We start from the raw sequence: 26338 nt of genomic DNA on the forward strand, positions 1-26338 counted from the left end.
GTCTAAAACCCAAAAAGCACTGGAAGCTCATTGGTTTCAGGGGAAGAAACATGTCTGTTGTTTCCGGGAGATGAAATGAGGCCACATTTCGTTGGCACTGCTGTGGCTTTCCCATGGTGAAACGCTTTGAAGGTGTATTACATCAGAGACGGTGGTTTGGCACTTTCTCCTCATCCTCTTCGGTGATTATAATCTCTCATTGCTCCAGCTTCCTCTGCAGTCACGGAACAAGGCGATTAATAATATTCGATACTCCTCTGATGCGCTAAATAAAATACTGCGCTGTTTTGCAAATGTCAGGCTCTTGCCTGAACTGAGCCTGGAATGTTTGTTTCCAACTGTCAGGTTTCACTTCCCCTTTGTCATGTTTAAGTTCATGAAAAACAGGCATTACATTTCCATTTCCATTGAATCACAGGGCCAAGCCAGTCACTGGAGCCAACCAACTGACACTAACCGAGGAGCTGACTCATGAAATTGGCTGGTGTTGAATTACCCTTCCAGAGAAGACTGAAATCTGAGGCTTTAACTCCCCAGCGATGTTCAAAATCCTATCATCGTGCTCTTTGCCAGAACGTCTGTATTTGCTTTTCATTATTCCCCCCAGCACTTGTTACATCAGGATAATTTGGAAGGAAAATTAGGCAATGCGTACATTAAGTGCTTCCAATCCTGTTATTCCACCATTCACAGAGATATTTCCTCCAGCAATGCAAACGCTATCTGCCTACAGCATGCACAGCACACGACCTTGGAGAACGGATTGTCCCAAACTGGGAACGCCAGAAGTAAGGTTGCCTGTGTGGTCCTTTGCAGGATGACACCAGACTATGTCAAAACTGGTACAGCATGCCTTGAGGTCCCGGTCCCAAAACGATCTACGTCAAGGGCGAGGCTACAGTGAGGCATACCTCCGTTCTGCCTCATCCACCTGAGCTGTTTGCTCCTAGAGAAGGACTGAGCTGCCCAAACGTCAGCATCTGGAGTCATTTGAGGTGTCCCCTGACATCTCCAGACATGATGGACGGTCTGCAGAAGACCTGTGCCCTCCTGGACTGGCACGTGGAGCTCAAGCAGGGCACCCTGTCATGACATCAAATGCCAAGGTTTAAGCCCCTGATTCCTGCCCCAATCTCTTCTATTACCTACTCCACTTCTGCCCAGCTCATCTTCCCTCTCTCTTTCCTTTCTCCCAATCTCCCTTTGGTCCTCCTATATGAGAGACATGTGCCTCACCCCTCCGTGGTGCCTTGGGAAGAGGCAGACAGACTCCTGCTATTCATGTCAGCTCTTGCCCGTATCATACCTGGCACTGGCCAAGAAAGTTGTCTTGAGCATCTATAGCCCTAACATATGTCCCATGTGCTGCAGGAGCAGGCAGCAGAGCACATGCTGTTCACCTTTAGGAGCTGCGGAGGGCTGAGATAAGACTCCTCCACGTTCACAGATCATGCCTGCAAATTTGCCATAAAACTCATTGAACACAAGGAAAAAAGCCAGATTTTTCAAAGGTGTTTACCTAAGCATGTTCAGGTGGATTTTCCTGGGATAGGTATGTCTTTCATCATTTTATAACACATTTTATAACAGTCCAAAACATTTTCTGATCTGGCAAAACAACATCTTTTTGTCCTCCCCTCATTCCTGAAAACCACAGAACTGTTTTATCTGAAACTTTACACAAAATCTCAGCTGGAGAGAGACATTTGTCCCAGAAAATCCTTGTCCAAACAATTACAGTTTGGCAAAAGTTCTGAGCGACTGAAAGCAGGCGTTGGAAATGGGAAAAGCCGGACTGCCTTAATGAACAGAGCAGCTGGAGCAAGAGGAACCGGCAACGGACTGTATATGCTATCTACAGCAACAGTTTCTTTAGCTTTGCATCCACGAAACAAACTTCATTTTAAACATTTGGCTTCCACACCGGCAAGACTGTCCTTGGCAAAATGTTGTAACACAAGTGCACTTACTACTTGTCTGCACTGTGTGGAGCCTTGCCTCTTGCTTCCCGATGATTGCCCTGTCCCAAGGTCAAAAACATGGATATTGTGGCCTTTACGATTGAACTCTGTTTCAGCAATGAATGAACCCCAAAAGCAGGTGTCTTCTCTTTCTGAGGAGATGGGATTCCAGGGTCATCTAGAGATCTGTGGTTAGCCAAAGCAGGCTTTGTTTTGCAATAGAAAATCATGAACTTGGGTTGCACGGATTTTCAAAGGAGCTTCCAAAGTCTTAGTAGAGTGGATGACAAGTGTATAAGCCAAGGGCATCTTGCTTCACAGATGGAAAGATACAGAAATCATGCTGATAAAATTACTGAAAACTGTAACACACCCACAACACATAGGCTACCATATTTTTTTTGCATGCAAATTGCGGGTGATCCTGTAGCCAAAAATGGCAACTAGAAAAGCAACCTGAGGGGACGCAATTCCTCCACATAACTTTGCGTCCAAGAATAATGATGTGTGTCAGTTCTGTGGATACGTGCTGAACCAGCCAGAATGATTCAGAACGGTTGGCAAAACGGAAGAGTTAGTCACGGCGAGAGATCAAGAAGTTAGTGTTGGCATATCGTGGGCATGTCAAGGAGAAACGAAAACCAGATAGGGAAAGGGGTAATGTAATGGAAGAGAAGCTGAGAAGGAGATGGAGGTGGAAAGGGTAACTTCTCTAATAAAGAATACTCTGGAGGATGAGAGTAGTGCCAGTACAGGCAGGTCATGGATGGGACAGGGTGGTAGCCTGTGTTTGGGCTCAGAGGAAGAGTATCTCTAACAAAGGCAAGCTGGCAAAGAGGAATGCGTCTTGCTCAACACATCAGTGCCCTCAGATGGGTTACCCTGTGTCCTCAGCCCAGCATTTCTGAACCTAAATCCATGAGTGGGCACTGCCTTCTGTCCTGGTTTCGGCTAGGACAGAGTTAATTTTCTTCCTGGTAGCTGGTATAGTGCTGTGTTTTGGATTTAGTAGGAAAATAACGTTGATAACACCCTGATGTTTTTAGTTGTTGCTAAGTAGTGTTTATACTAAGTCAAGGATTTTTCAGCTTCTCATGCCCAGCCAGCGAGAAGGCTGGAGGGGCACAAGGAGCTGGGAGGGGACACAGACAGGACAGCTGACCCAAACTGGCCAAAGGATATTCCATATCATAGGACGTCATGCCCAGTATATAAACTGGGGGAGTTGGCTGGGAGGGGGCATCGCAGCTCGGGAACTAACTGGGCATTGGTCGGCGAGTAGTGAGCAATTGCATTGTGCATCACTTGCTTTGTACAGTCTAATTCTTTTAGTATTACTATTGTCATTATTATTATTATTATTATTATTAGCATTATTTTTCATTCCTTTCTGTCCTATTAAACTGTCTTTATCTCAACCCACAAGGTTTGTTTTTGGTTTTTTTTTTCCGATTCTCTCCCCCATCCCACTGGGAGGGGGGAGTGAGCAAGCGGCTGTGTTATGCTTAGCTGCTGGCTGGGGTTAAACCATGACACCCTCTTAGATCTGACAGGCAACTGTAGGTCACCAAACCCTCTGCACCAGATGCTGAAGCAGGCTCAAAACTAGCCTTATGCACGCCAAGATCTCCCACCTCTTCTTTCCCACTGCGGGCTGTAGCCTGGGCTGAATGCCTGCTCCAGCTTGGGATGACCCCTGTTTGGGGTATCTGCTGAAGAGGCAGCTGGCTATTTGGCCTCATACTCTGCTTGGAGAGCATGAACTGGAGCATGGTCCTTCCCAAAGGTGCAGAGGCTCTCTTTCTGGAGAGGGGTTTGCCCGATGCCTAACACTAAGAGTAGACAAACATGTGCTGGCTGCAGATGGGGGAGAGAGAGCTACAGTGGGGCACAGAGTATTGCTTGACTTCTTTGCCTGACAGGTAACTCAAGTTAACTCAGGTTTAACTTGAGGATAACATTGGGAAAGCGAGGCCTCCACACATGGTGAGCTTTGCCCACAAAGTGTGATGAACCGTGTAAGTGAACAAGGTGGGCAGTGATAAGTAGAACCAGTGAAGCCTGATGTCCTACAGAGCTGTAGCTCTTAATTGGGTCCCCTGGTGTCTCGTAAGACTCTATAAAAATCCTTCCATGCTTGGGACATTCACAACATTTGGCTGAAGCTGTCCAATGGCTATCAGCCAGTTATCACTTTATTCCTTTAAAATCAGGAAGACGAACGGACAGACGGATGCATGCATAGTCACCTAAGCCTTGTTTCCAAGGAAGCCAGGCTCACAGATGTCTGAGACAGCTCAAGGAATTAGGATGGACATCTTACACCTCTCAAGTGTTGATTCATAAACCCCCACACTAGGAGTGACCTGCCAGAGAAAAGTCAACATCATGCTTTCTTGGTAACAGGCTCTGACAATGCGCGTGTGTGTGAAATACCAGCCTGGCAACATCCGAACAGGCATGAAAGGGAATAAAATGCACTTTTAAAATCAATCACCATTTTAGATTTGTTTCTATATTGAAAGGAGCGGGGGAGAACATGAAAAGGTTGAGGTAGCATAGACAAAGTGATTCACCAGGAAAGTTAGGGTCAATAGGTGGGGATGGGCTACACATTTAATCTCTGTGCCGGGCTTTCAGGGATATAAATGAGGAGTTGATGACCCTCTGCAACATAAGTGGATGTGTGACCCTTCCTAAGGCTGCATTGTGGGTTTGCATTTTGTCTTTGCAACTAAAAATTACAGCTTAAAACCTGAGAGAGAACACAGTGTGGATATTTGGTTCAGCAAACAGAATCTGCAGAGGGCAATTACAAATTTGGGTTTTTTTTTAATAAGTAGATGAAGTTCTATGCTGGTATAAACAGGCTCTACGTCTGTGGTCCCACAGACACCTGATCTACTCAGACGGTATAAAGAAGAGCACAGCAAATGTAAGCACCCATTTTAGGGCATGTGAATTACTCCCTAGGCTCCATTGCCTGATCTCCATTGACTACATGGGAGCTTGGATGCCTGTCGTACAAGCGAGTGCCCCTGTGTAGACAAGTAAAATGGGGTCATCTTGTGTGCCTGTTTTCTTTCAGCTTAGACCAAATGACTTGGAGTTGCGTTTTTGTAGCTTGAAGCCCAAGGGGAACCATTTTTTTGTTGGGCTACAGCCAGGACCCAAATAACAATATCAATGATAATAACTAAAAAAAAAAAAAAAAATAAAGGACTGATCCAGATAACACCACATATTGCGATTTCTAAGTCATCACAGGGAGTCCAGGGACTGAAAGAGAGAATTTACAGGACTTGGCTTCAAATGCATGGCAGTTACAGAGAACTGATTGTCTAAGCACCCACCTCAGGGCCAGCTGCATTTTTCTTGTCCGCTCCAGAGGACGGCAGTGGGGAGGAAGGTTATCCATAACTCAGGGATGTGTATGAAAAGACCCCACTCTTTTTCTGGGCTGATTACAGATTTATTACTCAGCACTTCTTCTCAGTTGCCAGCACTGTCTTTAGACACAGACAAAGTAAGTGGTTACCTAGAGCAGCAGAAGCTGAGCTTCGAGCAGGACGAAGACGATTCTGAACGTCACAGCAGCGGCCACAGCTCTGCCCAGCTTACGCTGGCTCAAGACAGCAGAGACTCCCCCCAGGGACTGCTGGATCTGAAGTCTGAAGGAAGTAGTGCTGGCAAGAAGTGGCCCAAACCCTCCTGCCTGCTCATCTGACCTTGCTCCGTGCCCGCGTCTCTGCATACCGCGGAGGGGAACTAGTTTGTTCAGAGCAAACTGAATTTTGCCTGCAGCACTGCGAAGCCTGTAGCCAGCCCTGCCAACTTCTCTGCCTGTGGAATGAGGGAGTGATGATAGTGATATTCGACGTGAATTCCCACCTGCCTCACACGGCTGTTTTGGGCTTTAAATAATACTTACAAACTGCTTAAAAAGCCACATATAGGAGCTGTGATGTAAGCACAAGTTATTATTATTAAAAAAACATTACGAGCGAGTTATTAGACTGACAGATGGAATTATCAGCGGAATTATATTTTTATCAATCATCTTTCATTTCGTTTCATCTCATCTTTCTTTTATCACCCTTTGGCTCTAGGCTGGCAGTCCTATCACCGTCTAAACGGACAGCATATTGAACGTTGCATCACTGGGTGGCTCTCAATGGCACAGATGAGTAAGCGAGCTCTTCCGAGGCAGCGAAGAGACCACGTTGTAAAACTAACCAGAATCCATCTGTGGGTTGAAACGCGCACAAATGATTTAGAACCGACGATAGCTGAGACCTGAATATCATCTCCCTCACCAAGGCTGGCTCTCAGCTTAGGCAAAGCAAGTGGCTGCCACCCTCACGGGGAGCTGTGGGCTGCGAGAAGGAAACCTGCCAATGAGAAACATTTACTATTCCCCAGCAGTAATTATTCTTCATTAGAACCAGCAAACTGCTGTGACGGCAAAGGCTAATTTTCTCTCGTATCTTCTCGAGACGTTGGGAAGTTAATGGCACTATCACAGAAACTCTCCTTCCAGAGAGCTACTGATCGGCGCGTGCCTTCAAGGCAGGCTTATGTACAATGGGAAGCAGCACAGATGAGGCTCCAAGTCCTTGTGCTCTGCTCTGTCCTCCATGAGAACCCGTCGTCTCCGATGCAGGGGTGACCTGTCGCAAAGAGGAGCTGGGGGCAGAATTTGTGAGGATGATTAGGAAGAGCTCACAACTGCTCTCACGATGGGAACCGCAGAGGAAAGTACTTCCAATAGGTTGGCGGTGAAGCAAAGGTTTACGGGACTTTTCAACAGCCAAAGCCCCCAAAGAGATGACTGTCCCCACCACGGTGCAGTTTTGGTAATTACTTCTTGTCTCAGTCTTTGGTGGGTAACTCTGTATAGCAAAGATCTCCTTCCTTCACTTGGACAGTGCCTAGCACTTTGTTTCTGGCTGGGGCTTTTACAATGACAAGACAGAAATATTTCTTTTTATTATGAGATTTCCCCAGAGTGAATCTGTATCCAGATTCTGAAAAGTTTCTGGGGTATATATCAAGGCTAAAAAAAAAGGGGGCCCATGTAGAAAACATCTACTGATAACATAATCCTAATTTCCGTTCAAGGAAATCCTGTTTCCTTCTTGACTGTACTGGGAATGACCAACTGGGACAACTGGATCCTATAGAACACATACTTGGGACTCTGTGGCTTTCATACTATTTTCCTCCCACCCAACCATCCCACCCGTGAAAACTTTCATATATCTGTTATTTGCTACACGTTTTCTTTTAATTGCTACATTTAATTTATGATGCTATTACATTCTAAAATAGATAACCTGCTTGGCAGCAGGTATTCCTAAAATAATCAAGTTCATTAATATGATTAAGAGCAAAATCTGTTACTGCTTCTGGTACTCAATATTAAATTGAAGAATGAGCATTTAAATAGACAGTTTCTCATGTAGGTCTCTTATTTTTACAAAGTATAAAAACTCAGTTAATTTTAAAGGTTTCTATCCAAAAATAGTACTGTACTGTACTTTAATAGTAAAGTAATTAAAAAAAAAAATCCTTCCATGAAGTAAGAAACAAAATGTTAAACATTGTAAGCTCCCATACATTCATTGCATGACTAATACTGTAACGATGATTTTCAACCGGTCAGCAACCAAGAAATAAAGATGCTCTATAATATCAAACTATGAGAAGAAGATGATCATGCAGTTAACATGGGGTGATGCTTTATGATTCGTAGGATTTTAGTTACCGTGCTAAATTTGAATCCTTAATTTGCTTAAATTAAAATTGCTCAGTCTGGTTACAGCCTTTTCTTAGCCAAGTCTGAAAATGAACTACAGTTGCATGTTATTAGTCTTACTTTGGAGGTTTATAATTATAACATAAGTAATTTAAGGACGATCAGGCAGTTAAAACTGAGGTAGTCTCCCGTTACGCCTGAAGAGAATTTGAGGAGGTCAAGTCTTGTACAAATTCAAGGCCTCTCTTCTTTCTCGTGAGAGTCGAAGGCTAGGCACCCATTGCTGTGGGTTCAACAAAATAAACTATTATTTTATTGAACGTTTATCATTAAAGTGTCTTTTAGCCCTACTCACAGACAAGGGCCACGCTGTACCACGCGCTGCACAGACAGAGAAATAAAAAGGACAGTCTCTGTCTCGCAAAGGCTACGGTCTAAGGATAAGGCAAGATATAACAGATGGAAACAGACAGATGGAGGAAAGCAAGAAAACAATGATACAATGTCAGCCAGCATGACGGGAAGTCAGCTCAGCACCCCAGTAGTCTGTTAGGCAGCTTTCTGCAGGAATCGCAGCAAAATGCGGGGAGTGGCATGGGAAAGAGCATGAAGGTGCTTGTCTGCACGCCAGCACAGAGGTAACGAAGGCTGGCACCGCTGGCAGAGCGAGCTGGCTTCCTGATGCTGATGAAAGGCGAGGGGTGCGCCGAGAGTAAGTAAAAAAGGCCTTGAAAATGAAGAGCAGGCCTTCGAGTCGGAGGCAACGGAGAGGAGGGAGCCAGAGGACGCAGGGCATCAGAAGCGAAATGTTAGGTTTTGCAGTCGCCCCTTGGGTAAGTATGGGTGGGGTTAGGCTGTGACGCCCAGAGAAGGGGACATGGCAGCATTTGGGATGGGAGATGGCCGGGTGTGGGTGACTGCATCTCAGAGCCTTCAGGTGGAAAGAGTCAGAGACATTTCGACAGCTTGAGTGAAGGGACCAAGCGGAAGACCCAAATCAAAGGTGGGGCCCAAATGAAAGGTCTGAGTGATAGTCTGCTAAGAAAAGCAGAGGAGGACTGGCAGAAACCATCCAGAACTTGAACTGACATCCATAATATGAGGATACCAAACACAGGCTGGGCTTCTGCTCCAGACTGAGGAGGGCAGGTGGAGTAAAGGGCTGGACCCGCGAGTTGCTATCACAGAGGCAGTACCTGGGTTTGTGTCTATGAGATTCTCCCAGAGGAGACGTAACAAGGAGACCATACAGCACACAGCATACAGAGCCCCGTGAGACCTACACAGAGAGCCTGGGAGCAAGAACAGAAATATTCTCCAAAGTTCATACTGAAGGATCCACTGGAGAAATAGGAAGATGCCAGAGAAGGACAAGACTTCAAGAAGATCAGTGTAACTTCTGGAATTGATTGACAGGTCAGGGAAGATGAGGATGAAGTATTGTTTTGAGATTTAACTTTAAAGAAGTCATGAGGGACTCTGGAATGAGCATTTCTTAGGTATTGAAAGGGATGGACAATGAAAGAATCCAAGACAGGTTTGGTATGTCCATCTTTGAGATATTCAGAACTTCACTGGATAAAGTCCTGAGCAACCTGATCTAGTCAGATCTGCTAAGTTCCTTCCAGCCCTGAACTATTCTATGGATCTGTGGCAGCAATTGTTCAGTGTGTTCAATGAGCTTAGAGGTGGAGAGAGAAGGCAAGGCGGGGCAGGAATGGAGGTGGCAAATGGGCTTAATAGTGGAGGTTTTTGGAGATGATAGAACCTAAAGCATGATTGTACTGTGAGGAGAAATTAGCAGTCAGGAATGAGGGTGTAAGGACAGAGTAGGGGATGGGATAAAAGTGAGTGCAAAGGAGACAGCGAGATGTTTGGGGCAAGTGTGGGGATGATCAAGAAACTCCTACATCAGTGACCATGGTAGAAGAATGAAAGGCAGATGGAGGGCAGGGAAGCATAGAGGGAGGGAAGGGTCACAACATACGTTGCCCATAAACTCTTGGGAGTATTAGGCAAGATCCTGTCCTTGGAGAGAAGCAGAGCAAAGAAGAAAGGGAACCTCAAGGAGTGAACCGTGCAAGAGTCCAGTGTATTAGCCAGGTAGCAGAACTGGAGATGGAGTGAATCCACTCAAAAGAATGAATATATAATGGATGAAGTCACGCTTGCTCTTCATTGTTGCGATTCATCAGACCAAAGATAGACTTTCATAGCACAGATATCTCCATTTGAGCAAGTCACCCTGGGTTCCCTTTAAAGTCAACACAGAAGAACAGAAACTTTGAGGGCATGCTTCATCTCATCCTAAAATAGAGATCTAAACCAGATCAGCTGACTCATGCGCTAAGAGTATGATTTTTCCCCACAGATTATGAAGGGAATTTACACACCTGAGTTCAGATTAGAAGTCTGTACTGTAGGAATATAACTTTAGATAACTGCCATGCTGCCTATCCACCCCAAACACTCTGCAGTCTGAACACAGGAGCAGAGAACTGGTATCAGGGATGAGCTAAGACTGGGCAACCTTGCAGCGAGAAAGAAGGGCAGAAGAGTCAAAGGTAGAAGAGACTGAAGAGTGGAGACAAGATAGAGGTGAGATGACTGAGCACAGAAGACAATTCATTAATACTGGTCATCTGGATGTCATGGATAAACTGATTGCAGGTTTATGGTCAATGCTGAAAGAGAGCAGGTTGCTTCAGAAATTGCCATCAGAGAAAACACATCTTGAGAGTACTGAGTGTCTGGCTCCTCTCGAGAGTGCAAAAGTTGACTGAGAGCTGCAAGTACAAGACTGGGGCTCCTGAAACTGGAGCATGTGAACATGTGAACACCTGCATCTGAATGAGGTGTCTAAGCTCCCTTTATGGTCAATTAAAATCTGAGGATCAATTCTGTTGCCCAAACATAGGCATTGAGTGCTACTTGAGATGCCCAGCGCTATCACATCTCCATTTCCATATGGGCACAGGTCTCCCATAGGTCTGGTGTCGGATTTACCAGCTCTGCATGGATGTCTTGGGCACTCTGCTACATCTCAGGTGGCACTCGATGTCTGTGGGTAGGTAACAAGAGTTGAGCCCAGTGAGGCGTAGGAGTGATTCAACTGACCCTAGAGTAGACACCCACATTTTGGCAGTTGAGTGCCTCAGGAATCACTGAAAGCTGCTATTGCAGAAGGGTGTGGGACTTCCCCCCCACCAGCTCCAGGCAGATGTGGAAGTACCTCTGACTGAACTAGGTGCTATTTTTAGGCAACTGGATCCCATCCTGCATCGCCACCAATTGTAGAGGGGTTTAAACACACAATCCACATGTAGAAACCTCTGTGTAGAGACTTAAACTCAGGTTTAAGTCCTCTGTCAGGTGAACTTCACCCTTGGTGTGTAATTCAGATACCCTGAATGCCGAGGCATGAGGGCATTGGTGTGGTGGACGGACTCAGGAGTCCGCTACTGAAGTGAAAACTTAAATAGACTCCTCAACATTTCAAGCATAAAACAGATGTCTTGGCTTCCACAGGCACAGCCTCAGAGCCCTGATGCTACTGCAGATTTTGTCAGGGAGATTAGTCTGAAGAACTAGGTAGCCCTGGCACTACCAGGTCTGAAGTGCCTAAAAGCCACCAGTACAATGAGCAGAGATGAATGTATTTCTGGCAGCCCCGTGCAGCACAGAAAACAAGGTCTGAATGGGTGATGGAGTGCAAACGATTCCACTGTCAGAGGAGAAGCACGCTGATGGGATGGCACAGACAGAAAGTGTACTGCAGGAGCTATTCTGAACCTGTGGGTAAAAGAAAGACTCCAGTTTCCAGCACCGCCAGTCTGTCATTTTTCATCCCCGCTAAATTCACTGATTTATTTTCTTGTTTAAACTTAGCACATAACTCAAAGAACGCAACGTTTTAGCTTGACAAGTGGTTTATTCAGGCAGCTGATTTACCAATTCAAAGGCTACTCCCTACAGACTCCTACCAGAAATGTAAGCGTTCAGTCATAAACCTCTGATTTAATTAAAGAAAGACTTAGACCTCCAAACATTATCGCAGCTGGAAAATCCATTAGTTGCACATTTTTTCGAAGGAACTTTCCCCTGATTTGCCTGAAACCTGGGGAAGGGCTCCATACATCTATCATAATTTCCTACCACTTTCAGCTCAGGCATTAGAGACGCTGTGTGGGCAGATTTAATAGGTTCTTTCTCGCTTCCTGGTGAGGAGAAGGATTGCATAAGATGTGAGTCAAGACACCAGTCCTGAATCTGTGACTGCGATGCTTGCAGGAGCTGCACTGTCTGCTTGTCGGTTGGGATGGCAATAAACAGCGCACTTTGCAGCAGCGATATCAGCCTACTTTGGGTCACTGGAGAAAGGCTGACTAAAGCATTCTCCTTTTGCTTGAAATCAGGGGCTCAGCATTACCTGCTCTTTGGGAGGAAGACGTTGGGGTTCCTCTTCTCCTTCCAGCTTACCCTTTCTCACTCCTAACTGCATCCTAAGCTTTCTGACCCCTAAGATAAAGGGGGTCTTTCTTTGGTGATGAGTCCTCTTGATCACTCTCTTAGGGTCTCTGTTTATTCCCAGTACTCTCTTTGAGGTTGTTTTTCACCCAGGTCCAGAGCCATTCAACACAGGGTTTTCCCCCCTGTATACGGAATAACATTTTAAACAACTCACGCACCATTGACAGAAAGAAATTTCAAGCTTTCTCCATGTTCAGGTCCCCAAAACTTGGGTCTATTTAACCTAATTTTGGGCTTCTTACCAGAGTACCCAACTTAGGTGTTCAGTTATCCTAGGCACCTTCTGGGGTCACTGGAAGGAACCACGGACCCTCAGAGAGTGGATCTTAGGCGTGCTGAATCATTTTTTTACGATGAGGGTGGTGGGACACTGGACCAGGTTGCCCAGAGAAGTTGTGGATGCCCCATCATTGGAAGTGTTCAAGGCCAGGTTGGATGGGGCTTTGAGCAACCTGATGTTGTGAAGGATGTCCCTGCCCATGGCAGGGGGTTGGACTAGATGATCTTTGAAGGTCCCTTCCAACCCAAACCATTCTGTGATCCTACACCTTGTTAGGGACTACGAGGCAACTGCCGTCCCAACTTAAATACCCCAGTTAGGTGCCTGAGGTTTGGTGGAGTGATGCTGGGCCCAAGCTCCTCAGATCATTTTATCTCATTAAACAGTTTTCTTGGTTTAATCCTGATTTGCTCTTTTGAGATCGGAAACGGCAGTCAAGCCCAGATTCTGTTTATCCCTCAATCTGATTTAGTCAGAATCAGCTAATAAACCCTCCTGCTTTCTCCGACAGTATTTCAGTAATTATGGCAGATTGTTAGCGCTACCGCAGACAGCAAGGAGAAAAACCTTCTTCCAGCTTTCCTCAAAATCATGTTGACCTACACTGGTTCTGTCCCACCCGTTCCAGCTCCTATTTCTCCAGCCTAGTAAACCACGGGACGTAGCGCAGCCTCCCCATTCGTACATTTATTTCCATCTTCCCTGAGCAGCACTGACTCTTTGGTGCCTGTGTTCTAGTCATGAGCTCTAACTCATTATTATCATCATTATCCTAATACCTGGTTTCATGTCCTGCAGCTGCAGTTTGAACTCCTTCACTTGCACTAATACATACACATTCCAGCTCTTCTTTTAACGGAGCACTCCCACTGTCCTTTCACTAATTGAATCACCTACCTAATCAGTCCTCTCGCGTATGAGCACTTTCTCTCTCCTTGCTGCCCACCCTTCTGCCCACTGACACACTTTATCTTCACTTACTTCCTTTTCCCCTCACTTTTTTTGAACCAAGACTAGATGTAGAGATTACCTGAGTCTCTCCCGCTAAACCACATAAATTTTTTCAATCACAAACCAGGAAAAGACAGAGTGGAGCCGGCTCTGTCAGGTCTAAGTGTTCTTGAGATACCTGATACTGAAATACGCAAACACTGAAATAGCTGAGATTTTCCAGAACAGCTGAAGAATCCTGTTGACCGGATCCCAATAATTATGAGTTCCCAACTACCTCAGTGCACCCAAATCCGACAGCCTGAAAACTCAATTAGATCTTCAGCAAAATACTTGAAAAACTGTTCAGCATTTCGCTGGCGTGCCAAGAGGTCGGTTAAAAAGTGCAGGAGCTGAGGATATCACAACTATTCATAGATCACTTTTTATCCTCTCAGGCTGCCTGGTACCATCAGTTGTGGTAAGCGACAGAGACTCTTAATTAACAGGTTGTAATATTCACAGTACTGTATATCTGCTTTTATTAAACACTTCCACTGACGTCATATCCAGAGTCCTCTGCCGCCTGGGTGCTTTGGCGCTAGACAGAAAGAATCCCCACGTCAAAAGCTTTGCAATTAACATGGCGTCGGCACAAGCCAGGACCTGATTTTCAAATACTCCTTTTTCCAAGATATTTGCAGTCATGAGAGACACCTGTATTTTGTATTCTCCTCCGGAATTAGCACATTAATCAATCGCTGTATTTTAATACATTCTATTTCACTTTTAAATGCCCTTGGGCTTTGCAGAGTTTTGGGGGAAGCCGAACCAGGCCAGGCTGGTCAGGCCCGGCTCTCTCTCAAAATCTTCCACAGCGATGGCCTTTGTTAAAATTCCTCTCCGATTTTCATTTCAAGTGACATTTTATTGGGCAAGATTTTAGCATATTACATCTCAGACTGAGTAAGTCTCTGGATATTGTTAGAAAAATTAATAAAGAATGTGAACAGCTTCCTGCATGATGTGTAAGCGATAAACATTCAGAAAACCCTTCCTCCTCCCTCTCTGCCTGTGAATTGCTCTTCTAAAAATAAAGGGAATGACAGAATTTCTGTATTGTATGACAAGAGGAGCCCTTCAGTCACTTGCAGCAGAGAAAAGCAAATGGCAAGCTTTCTCACAGCTGACATTTGGAACTGTTATTAGCGCTACAACGTACGGGCTAAATTCTGCTCCCCCTTGCACCGCTGTAATTAGGGGAAAATGGCACTGCAATCAAGCAGGCTATTCCTTGTGCTTCCCAGGGAAAGCAAGCATGGAATCGCTGCTTCTTGCAGCGGCATTTACTTTTTTATTGCTGCCTCTTCTCTTCCTCACCCAGTCACCCCAGGCACGCACCCCGATACGTGTTATTTTCTTAAGCCTCACTCGTAAATTATTAGGTGATGATTTTTGGGGATGTGCATAAACAAGAACTAGGATAGGCTGAGACCAGCAAATTTAATTGCATTTGCAATAGGAGATGGGTTCGGATATAAAGCTGCATTTTCTTGTCAGCATTTTAATTATTTTAAGGAATGTTTGCCTTGACGTCCTTTAGTGTTCTGATTTATCTAGCGCTGAAAAATAACACCCAATTCACTGCAGAATCAACGCAGACAAAAATGAACATACACTGCCTTTTGGGAGATGTTACGTTGGATACATGGCAGATAACTGCTACGAGGAGAATAAATAACTCAGGAGACAGAAAATGTTATGGAGGCGCCTTTATTTTCCAGTCTACTTCAGCTTCCCTCTGCTTAGTAGAGAACGAAAACTGCTGCAGTTATTTATTGTCTTATATGCAGAGAGGTGGACAGTCTGGAGCTATATTTGTATAGACAGCTGGATATATTGCTTATACCAACACCAGAAAAGCTTAATTGCTTTTGAGAAGGAGCTCAATAACCTTATGAAAGATTAAACGATGTTCTGTCTGCGAAACACGGATCGTGAAGCTGCAGTCAATGACCCTGGAGACTCCTCTCACTCCTCCGTACCTCTCGAGCCGTGGGGGAAGGACTGTCAGTACCATGCCAGATCAATGATCTGCATCTTCTGCTGCTCCGGCTTCAACTGCCATCTGCTCTTGGTGCTTTAGAGGAAGGGTCGGTAAATAAAATACAGCTGGACGATCGGGATTTTAGGGGCAAACTCCTTCCATGCCCTTGCTGACAACCAGCTGAAACATAAAATGTTAGTACTTGTACTGAATGCCTCAGGGAGAGCATTATGGCTGTGTCAGGGGAAAAGTGGAGCTCCTCCTTCCTTCATGGCACCCAAAGGGAAGCAATGAATGATTGCAGGGAGCTCACTGACACCCAGGCCTAAAGGGGTCCTTGCAGAGGTTCATCTCAACTTCTCTGCCTGCCCAGGCAGCAGAGTATCTCCCCCAAACTTGAGGCCTGTCCTTTTGCCAACCTGCCTGGGAGAACGGTCCCTGACAGACCGTCACAGACAGACCACCTCTCCTGGTGGAGAGTTTTGAGTAAGCTGAACGGAATTCCCACCTAGGAAAATCGCACTTCATTCCCTGGTAACACCAACCCTATCATCAACATGTCTGCTACCAGATTTTAACGTATCGCTCGCTATGATCAGGTATTGCCTCTCTACAAGTGGACTGGCACAGAAGAGCAGGGGAAACGATTCCCTGTCACAGCAAAAGCATGCAGCCACCACACCCACTTGAAAAACCTCGCACTGACAGAAACTTCACCTCAGTGTGCACCTACTTCCAGATCACTCTGACCCCGAGGGCGGCTCTGAGACCCGGCAGAGAAAGGCGTGGGGCCTGGAGGCTGGTTTGTGTGTGGAGACCCACCCCGCACCGCTCCCATCCGGGCACTCACGCCGCTCTGCGCGCCAAAATGCCGCCGCGCGCTCCCTCAACCGCCGCTCGGCGGCGCCCGCCCCGCCCCGCCCCCAACGGCCACTCGCGGCGTGAGAGGGAGGCGGTGCCCGCGCATGCGCAGAGCGGGAGCGAGTCCTTAACGACGGGGTGGGTTGGCAGGGCGGCGGCGCATGCGCAGCAGGGCGGGGGCGGGCTGGCGCCGGCCCGCGGCCCTAGGGTGGCCGCTGTGAGGAGAAGGGGGCTGCCTGCCTGCCTGCTACTATGGAGCCGGGAGAGGAGGCGGAGGAGGAGGAGGAGGAGCGGGTTCCTGTGAGTACAGGGTCTGCGGAGGGGTTCGGGCAGGCGGCCTTTGGGGGCAATGTGGCGGGAGGTGGTAGCAGCTCTGAGCAGCCCCTCACCCCGTCTCCGGGCCTTGGGGGGGGGCGGTGTGTGACAGGGTGGTTCACTCATGTTTCTCCTTCCCCTCGGGGCGGGCGGGGGAAACTGGCCTGATCTCACCTTCTGCCCCGGGAAGGGGCTATCACTGGCTGGTTCTTCTGCCCCAGAAAAAGGGGGGATGCAACTGACCTGAGAGTGTGTGTGTATGTGTGTGTCCCTTCTCCTGCTCCGGAGAAAAGCGGGGCTGTGACCGGCCTGATCCCTCTCCATCCCCTGCATTCTCCCCTGGGAGAAGGGTGGCTGTGACCGGCCTGATTCCGCCTCCCCGCCTGGGAGGAGGGTGTGTGTGTGTGTGTGTAATTGTCCTGTTTCCTTTGTGCCTTATTCTGCCCTGGAGAGGGGTGGGTGCAGTTGGCTTGGTCACTAACCCTCCCGGGAAGTCAGAGCCAGTGGGGCTGGAGTGGCCCCATGGAGCCATTCATGCCCTAGAAGGGCTCATACATGGCTCTGTGCGCTTTGCTGTGTTCATATCAACGCTGGAGATGGGGAAGAGGAGATCTCTGGAGATCATGGGTGTCCCATCATATCCTGCCACCCTCACATTCTGGAATCAATGTCTTCCTGAACTTGGCCCTTGTGAGAGCATTGGGAAGCTTCCTTCCTGTGGTGTTGCACTGTTCTGGTACCTGGTCTTAACTGTCCCACTGTTCTGACGGTGGTTTCCAGAAGTGTAAAGGGCTTGTAGCACCTGCCCAAGTTCTGACTCTTGCAAACTGTTGGGAGGCATCTTTGTGCAGGGTACTCAAACAGCTGATGTTGGACACTTGGGTCTGGAGATGTGGATGTCACGTCCACAGTTCTGTATTAGGAAAGGTATAAGAAGACAACCCAAAATGAAAAGTTACAAGATGGTGCTCACTCCAGAGCTTTGTCCCGGAGCTCTGAAGGAACTCAGAGGTGCCACAGGCAAATGGCAACCAGTGGTAGATGCCATATCAATTCCTACAAACGTTCCTGGGAAGAACCACGAATTGGTACAGGTTTCAATCTTATCAGGAAAAACAGTAGAAACTAAAACAAAGAATGGAAACAGCCATGTGAATAAATATGACCTGTTAAAGGCAAGTCTGGCCTTAACGAACATGTGAATGTGGGAACTCAGATACTGTGGTCTTAATTCAGTTTCCAAACACCTTCTGCTGAAGGACCTTCACCATATGTTTTCAGGAGGGCTAATTTGCCACAGAATAGAAGCGATGGTTCTTGCAGTACTTTGTATTCTTGTATATATTTAAGTAGAAATGAAGTTCATTTGAATGCTGGTTTACAGACAAATTTCACAGTTAACTTTATGATTCTAAGTTGTATGTGATGTTATAGACCAGTGAACTTGCCTCCTGCTTCTTGTTTTACCTTCATGGTATTTATCACAGGTCAGTTTATTTTGATCCTTTTTGGGTGTCAAGTTTTGCTGTTTTACAGTGGCCATTGCTTCCTTCTCTGCGTTTGTTTTGCGTTTGTTTTAATTGCTGCTCTGACAACCGGAGCTTAGCTTTGGGAATACCAGATGGAGCTGAGCCAAGCTTGTTGCTAGTGTACTGCTGCCCTTCTGGGTCAAGGGGATGCAAGTGCAGATAGATAGAAGGCCAGGCAGATCTTCTGTCTGTGGTAGTATGGCTGCTCTTACACCTTTATTGTATATTTCTGTTGCAAGAGACTATTTTAGCTATAATTTCAATTGACAAAGAGAGAATAACACTGAAAACCTGTGTTTGTAACTTGTAACATGCAAGGCTGTAGTTTCACGAGTGCCATATAAATCAGCAAGCCCCAGCTCACCTATGAAAAGAAGTGACCTGTGCTGCTGTGCCCTGGTTACTTCTTGTTGCCTGTGTGTTGTTTTGTCACATATTCCAACAGACAGCACACAAGCGCAGCTACGCAGAGGACTGTTAACTGCGGTTAAAATTGGCTTAAGAAACATTTACTCAACTCTTACCTGAAGTTTTTGCTTACTAAAGAGAGACTGGGACTGTATCTTCCAGCCAAAGTGGTAGTTTATGATAATTTAAAGGCATTATGGAACTTTTGGCATCAGACTGTAAGAGTGAGAAGAAATTCTGTAACCAACATGGTGATACTTTTTACTGTTTGTGTTATTTCTTGTTTTATTGGTGAAAATACTTTGTCCGTTTCCTCTTCTAGTTCATTTTTGATTATGAGGATGATTTAAGCCCTGTCCTGCAAACTTTTTGATTCTACATTTAGCTAAGTGTAAGTATTACAAATAAGATCCAGGACGATCAACTTTTTAGTCCTCATTCTTAAATGCTGCAAATTGATGGCTACATTCCAGAAAGTCCATCATTAATAGAAATTTTTCTTTCTCCTTTTTGTGTTTTAAAGCAAAGTAGAAACATCAAACTAAGGTACCTGCTGACAGATGTACCTTTTATTTCAATGGTAATTTAGTGTTGAAAAGATAAAGGAATGAGCATTTTCTTAAAACTCAGAGGACAGTACAATACAAATTACAGCTCTTGTAAGTATGATCTAAAAAACAAACAAACAAACAAAACCCCAGGGGATACTCAGTGCTTTTTCAGTGGTCCAAAGCTGAGAATGTAAAGAAGTAGTTTACCTTCTCATTACATAAAAGCATTCAGGAACGCTGTCAAATGTTCATATTGGAATTATGATTTGGACAGCAAGCAGTTAAGGGATTTTTGCACAGGAATGAAAATAAGATGGCTAAGCTACCTTGTGTGAAACTAAATTTTGTCTTTATTTGCAATAAGTAGAGAAAAGGTTGCTGCTTGGAGAAAAGTTAATAGTTTTGATTATTAGCTGTTAGATTGCTAAAGTGGCTGTAGCAGTGTTAACATATTAGGAATTTAGTATGTTCTTATAACTGGAAATTAGGCTCTCATTTAGGCTCCCTTTCCCACGGGAGGTTGAACCAGATGATCTTTCGAGGTCCCTTCCAGCTGAGCTATTGTATGATTCTATGAAACCCAAAATAATTAGTTCTGAATTAATAGAGGAATCTAGCTTCAGTTGCAAAGAAATGGGATAAACCTATAGTTTCATTTAGACCTTCCTTCTTACTCCGTGTGCCTAGTAGAAGAGCTTGTGGGTGAGAGGTAGTGCCTGGGGTGGTGGTGGCTGAAGAAAGTGACTGCTTAGGTAAACTGGACATACACAAGTCCATAGGGCTGGACAGGGTGTATCTGAGGGGGGTGGTGGAGCTGGCTGATGCCATGAAAGGCCCCTCTCTACCATCTCTGAAAGGGTGAGATGACTGGGAGGTATTTGTAATAACTGCAAAAAGGTTGATCTTACACGCTTTTTCAAGAAGGGCAGGAAAGAGGACCTGAAGAACTACGCAGTTAGCCTAGGCAGCTGTTCAAAATCTAACTGGTGGTGTTCCTCTGGGGTCAGTCCTTGGCCTAATGCAGTGTAATGTCATCACTGGTGACCCAGGTGGATGGGGTGAATGCACTTGCTTTGAGTTTGTGGATGACAGCAAGTTGGAGGGATTGACATGCTGGAGGACCGGGCTGCCATTCAGAGGGACATTGGCAAGCTGGATTAATGGCCCAAGAGGAATCTCATGAGCTTTAGCTATGAAAAATGCAGAGTCTTTCTCACTGAGAAAGAAAATCCCTGTACGTCAGTACTGGCTGCTGGCCTTTCAGAGAAGAGCCTGAGGACCTGGTGGACAGCAAGTTGAATGTGAGTTGACAGTGCACTCTTTGCAGCAATGAAAGCTAGCCAGGCTGCATTAATAAAAGCATAACTGGCAGCTGGAGGGAACTGAATATTCCCTCGTCTTGGCCACAGCTGGATCCTGTCTCCTGTTCTGGGCTGCCAGGACAAGAGAGAGGTCAGCAAAGTGGCCTGAGTCTGGTGGAGGCCACCAAGACAGTCAGAGGGCTGGAGCACACGGTGCATGAGGAGAAGCTGCGGAGGCTGGGTTTGTTTGGCCTGAGGAGGAGGCTGAAGGTGAGGATCTGGCAGTGGTGCTTCCCTGCCAGAAGGAGGGTTTAGAGAAGGCAGAGGAAGACTCTTGTTGGAGGCGCACAGTGACAGGACAAGCAGCAGTGGTGATGTGTTACAGTAAGGAGAGATTCTAACTGGAGACAAGGCAATCAGTTGTTTTATGAAGAGGATGGTGAAGTGCTGTAGCAGGACCCCACGGAGGTGGTAGAGCCTGCATCCTTGGAAATAGTCACAAGTTGAGAGGATGAGGCCTGAGCAGCCTGATCTAGCCTTGAAGTTAGCCCTGCTTCGAGCAGGAGGTTGGACTAGGTGACCTCCAGAGGTCCCTTCCAACCTCAGTTACACTGTGATTACATGAATAAAACTTCTGCTCCAGGCATTAAGGTGGATTACAGTAATTGGCTTTCAGATTGCCTTACGATGCCCGCGGCTGAGGTGTGACTGTGAACAGAGAGTGCTGTCAGCCTTGGAAGTCTTACTTTCCTAGGAAACTGAGGAAAAAATAGACAGACTTGTTGCAGATCAGCAATGATTAATTTTCCACTTGTCATTTTAGGACATTCCATAAAGTTATTGATGTTATAAACTTGACAGTGGAAACTACTATTTTTAAGAGATTCAAAATGATGCGCTAGCAACCTTTGCAATGTCAGTATGTATTGTGTAAATATACAGGTTACCTTTTTAGAATGCTTTCAGCACATCCCTGACAGTTTACTGTGTCATGTATCTTCCCTTGTTGTATTTGAGATCTGCTGCACTGGTTCTGATCTCTCATGGCCATTCGAAAGGCCAGTGTTTGTTGCACGAAAATAATAAAACAGTTCAGAATCTACACAGTGCCTGATGTACGGGTTGGTGGTGCCTTCATGCCAGGAGGGAATGGCGTGGGCCTGAAAAGTACTACTAGCACACCAGTCCTCATTGAAAAAACAAGGTACAGCTTAAATAATTTGTGTTTCTCATACCTGACAGGACCAAATCATTGTTACATTTTTCTGAATAATATTTTTGAAATCTGTATTATTTACTGGTATGTTCATAGATGAACTTTAGTGCTGAACTATTTGCAGACAATGGGAATTTTGTTACTCATTTCAGTACCTGGACTTAAATGCTAGCAATTTTCATACAACTTGTGGTACTGGGCTTCTGGCCAAAAAAAAATCTCTGATGTAAAAACTTATTTTGCATTTGAATGAGACTTTTTTTTTTTTTTTTTACTTTGTGTTCTGACACACAAAGTAGGGTTGATATGGACTATAAAGCCACGATAAATGAAATTGTTGGTTTATTGTGAAATGCAGTCGCGTTTACGTAGCATTAAGGGAATTCTGAGTTTGCATGTAGCCTCTGAAGTGCTTTTGCACGACAGTTGCTTTGCTTTTCCTTGACTGTTCATTACAAGCTGATAATTGCGCCATGAAATGAGCAGGTAGGTATAAGACAGTGTGACCTACATTCTTTGTGTTCTGGCAAAATTGTTTCTTTAATCTTCAGGGGGACAGAGGTCAATTCCATGATTTAACAGGTAAATATGTGCCTGCTTCTCTCTCCATGTTCCTTTGTTCCTTCCCCACAGCTGGGGAAGACCTTGTCCTGCAGCAGTGGGTTGCTGACTCCAAGTGGCATGAGGCTTGCACTGCACTGTCGGTACAGGTGACGGGAGGGAGCTGACACCTTAGCTTCCTTCTGCTTCCTAAGGCTTCCCAGACCGGGGAGAAAGCCATGCTACAGGCTGGAAAGCTTGATTTAGGTATTATTTGTGACAACTTTCTATAGCTTTTAAAAAGTTATTACCACATACAATTTGAACATAAACTAACGGACAAATAAAAACTACAACCTTTTAGTACGTAGTACAAGTTGTGCGGCTATGAAGAAACCTCCAGTGAAGGGATTTCAGTTATGCATCCTTTGGGTCCAGTTATTCAGCAAATGTGCCTGGGGTTTGTAGGATGGGGACTTTGCTGCATCTGTATTCAAAACTAACTGCGTACACAGTCAGTCAAATTCATGCTTGTCTGAAATACAAAATGCTGTTTATTTAATTATTCATTAATTGTGGGTTTTATATTGTATGCTTGTTTATCCACTAGGAGTAGGCGATAAAAGCACAGAAATGCAAGAATTTAGAACAAACTATTTGAAACCACTGGAAATAAATTCTTAGGAAATACCCAGTGTAACCGTTAAGGACAATTAAGTTCAAACCAGTTTAATTATCATCTTTGAGAGGGTAAGTGAGCCAGTAGCTAAAGGGGTGGCAGAGTATGATTGATTGTATCACGACCTCAGAAGAGTTTTTGATCTTGGGACGAACTAAGAAAATATGCAGCAAGTTTGGAAGGCATTTCAGGTACAGTTTTTGATGTTTTTCCTGGCTCATTCCTGTTAAGTACTTTCACTGATAAATCGCATGATTAGTAGATGGTGAGACCTAGAAAATAATTGGATAAGGCTGTGCTGGGGAAAGAGATAAATGCTTTGGAAAATGGTATCAGAATCGGGAATGTTCTTGACAAAATGGGGAAAAATACGTCCTGAAGTTAGCAAGGTGAAATCCAGCAAAGGCAAGTTCAGAGTGGGATCTACCTGTAGCACTGTTACATGGTCACCTTAATTTGGTGTAAACACTCACTGATGTTGGAAGAGTTGGTCCTGAACTCCATTGCCTGTTTTTGCAGGGTTGATGATTTTGCAGCTGCATGTTCAGACAGATAAGGAAACTGAATCTCAGATTTATACTGAATTAACCTGGCCATGTACCTCTGATTTTTAGGAGGGAGAAATGAGATGAAATGAAGTGTTTGGAAGAAATTATAGTGTATTTCTGATGTTTTGGGAAGATCAGATTGTTAGAATTACTCATCTAGGGCGTTCTCTTTCCCATATCTCTCTAGATCTTTTTCTTTGTTGTACTGTGTTCTATTGTATGATATTTTTATTGGGATATTTTCAGTGATCTGTGGGTCAGAATGAAGTAAGGAGAGCTAAGCCTGGATATTCAAACTTTCAGTAGTTCAAACTGAGAAACGTTCGTATTTCATTCTATGAAATGTGGCATCAGTTAAGAATGCCAAACAGGAGCTGCTGTTCCTACCGTTTAAGTTAATGGCACTGTGTTGTGTGGGGGTGGTTGTAGTTGTTCAGCTTTATTTTTGTCTTTTCCTCTCGTTATGTATTTAGCAGCAAAAGCTAACTTTTGGTGTATTAGATTTCAGGAAGAAAAACTTTGCTAAATTTTCTTAATTTGAGTTTAATTATATGGAAGCCCTCAGACATGATTATACTAATTTACTAAATCCTAACTTATTGCTTGCTTGCTTGCTTGCAACTGCTTTGTTATGTACTCTGTACCCTGGTACACAGAGTGCTAATATGTGGCAGATTTCCTCCATTGTGCTGTTTCTTTAATATTGCTCTTTGGTATGAGGATTAAAAATGAAATAATGAAACAGAATGTGCTGTTGCCTGTTTGCTTCCTTCCAGCTGCTAACCCATGAGGTCCTAGTGACTTGGCTGTCTTTGAAAGGGAGAGATTATTTCCTTTATGGTGCTTTGTTAATGCTGTGTCAGGTTCCTTTAAAGAGCAATGCTAAATGCATAGCACAGCCTTATGCATGCAAGCATGAGAAACTACAGCTGATGAGTGTGTGGGCCTTAAGCCCTGCTACTTTAAGCTGGGCCATTTGTTATGTGAAAATACAAATTGAGCTCGGGTGCTAGCAGGAGAATCCTATTTGTGTGGGAAGTATTTGACTTCAGGAAGTGATCATCTTTCCTTAACGTCCTCCTATTACTTCAGTATCTCAAGCATGGTTGGCTTTTGGTTTTCTTTGATTTCAGCATGTAAAATTTGGATATATGCCGTTGTGGATATATGCAGTTCTGTAAAACTTGCATTTTTTTTGTTTCTTTGAAGAAAATTTTGAAAGAGCAGGCTCCAAGGAAGTCTTAGGTTTTTCTGGGAAGATTTTATGAAACGTGTTGGTATAACTAATACAGTTTGAGAGAACGATGGACATGGTTCTTGTGATGGTGTGCAAGAGCTGAATGATTTAAATAGCGGTATTGCAATGGGTAAATGTATTGGTTTCACTGAGCATTTGCTAGGTGGACTGCTCTGAAGCTGGGGTGGTAGGATTGCTTCTTGATCTGTAGAGCTTTTGGCTTATTGGGTGGCTGGTTTTTCAGGGTGCTTGCCTTCCTGGGAGAATCAGTCATTGATGGTAATTTTTTCTTTCACATGAAATTTCTTGGGTTGAACGCTACTGATGTTTTCTGAGGAGCATGTTTCAGTGGAGAATTCCTGACTGTGTATCAGTACATTCCTTTGTCCGGGATCCTGCTTCATCTCCCTTCCACACCCCCCCCCCCCCCCCAATTAAAATCCTTTTCCCCTCCCACCTACCACTAGCATTGCAGACAGATCAGTAGTTTATGGGCATTTTGATAAGAAATGTTGACAGTGAGCTGGAAATGAGAACCGGTAAACCTGGATGGAGATGGGAGACTAAAAATGAGTGTTTCTTGCTTTTCTGTCGTCATATTTTTTTCTGCTTGCTTAAACAAAAAAGAAGTATGCTTCTTGTTTAGATCAGGAAGGTGCACACTGCAAAATCATTTGAATCATGTTTTAACAGGAATTGACTCTGTAAATATCTTTTTTCTACAGTTCTGACACTTTCTTCTACAGTCTGCCACTGTGCAGACCACTTTCCACGTTCATGATGCTAGAGCATCACTGTGACAATGACAGCAGCTACTTACATGAAATATTAAAATAGGTAAAGGGCATCATATTATCTAATTGTGATACAAACATTTGTTTCATATCTTATTTCATGTTCTCATTCATGCTTTAATCTCCTTGGCTTGTGATGCTGTAGGTGTTCTTCTTTTTGACTTTCTCTTATAACCTACAGGCAAAGACAGATGACATTTTAGAGCATCAAAAGAGAGATGGGCATTATTGTCAGATCACACTACTCGGGGAATCAGCTCTGCTGCTGATTTGCCGTATTGTTGTACACTAAGTTCTCTGTTCCTAGTAAAAGGAGGATAAATATTTATCATGCACATTCTAAAGTAGTGCTGTGAATCAGTGTTTATGAAACATTTTTGGGCCTTTGCATGGAAGGTGCTATGTAAGTGCTCTTAGCAATAGTAATACTACTTTGATTCCTTCCTGCTCTTCTGAGTGACTGAGTATTTGAGCCTTTGGTAGCTCTGGATATAAATGTACTCTGAATCTTCTAGAATATTGCTATTTGTAGTAATCGCATCATAACTCATTAGCATTTCTCCACCAATTTCTTCTTGAGAAATCTGCATATGATACATCCTTGGCTCTGTTTTCCTAAAATAAGACTGGTCGAACCTATTCCAAATTCTAATGTGAAATGAATGGGTTTTGAAAACTGTAAGTGCTAAGGGAGCGTTCGGGAGGAGGAAGTACTTCTGGGAAAGAAATTTCCTGAAAGTGGAAGCTCAGTTGTACTTTATCCTTCTATACTCTCAGTTTATCCCCATTTGCCCAAGACTTGTTCAAGTTAAATTCTCTCTCCAAGGAAGATTCTTGCTGACTTCAGCTGATA

General features: G+C 44.7%; 1 protein-coding gene across 1 annotated transcript in view; it reads left to right on the plus strand.

The window, feature by feature from the left end:
• The first annotated feature begins 16619 nt into the window (after window positions 1-16619).
• ALMS1 (ALMS1 centrosome and basal body associated protein) overlaps window positions 16620-26338 on the plus strand; it is a 76949-nt gene continuing 67230 nt past the window's right edge. The window contains exons 1-2 of the mRNA XM_050895477.1: window positions 16620-16728; window positions 20611-20741. Of these exons, the coding sequence (XP_050751434.1) occupies window positions 16620-16728; window positions 20611-20741 (240 nt within the window). The remainder of the gene's footprint in view (window positions 16729-20610; window positions 20742-26338) is intronic.

This window comes from Gymnogyps californianus, chromosome 4, assembly GCF_018139145.2.
Source record: "Gymnogyps californianus isolate 813 chromosome 4, ASM1813914v2, whole genome shotgun sequence".
Classification (NCBI taxonomy): domain Eukaryota; kingdom Metazoa; phylum Chordata; class Aves; order Accipitriformes; family Cathartidae; genus Gymnogyps; species Gymnogyps californianus.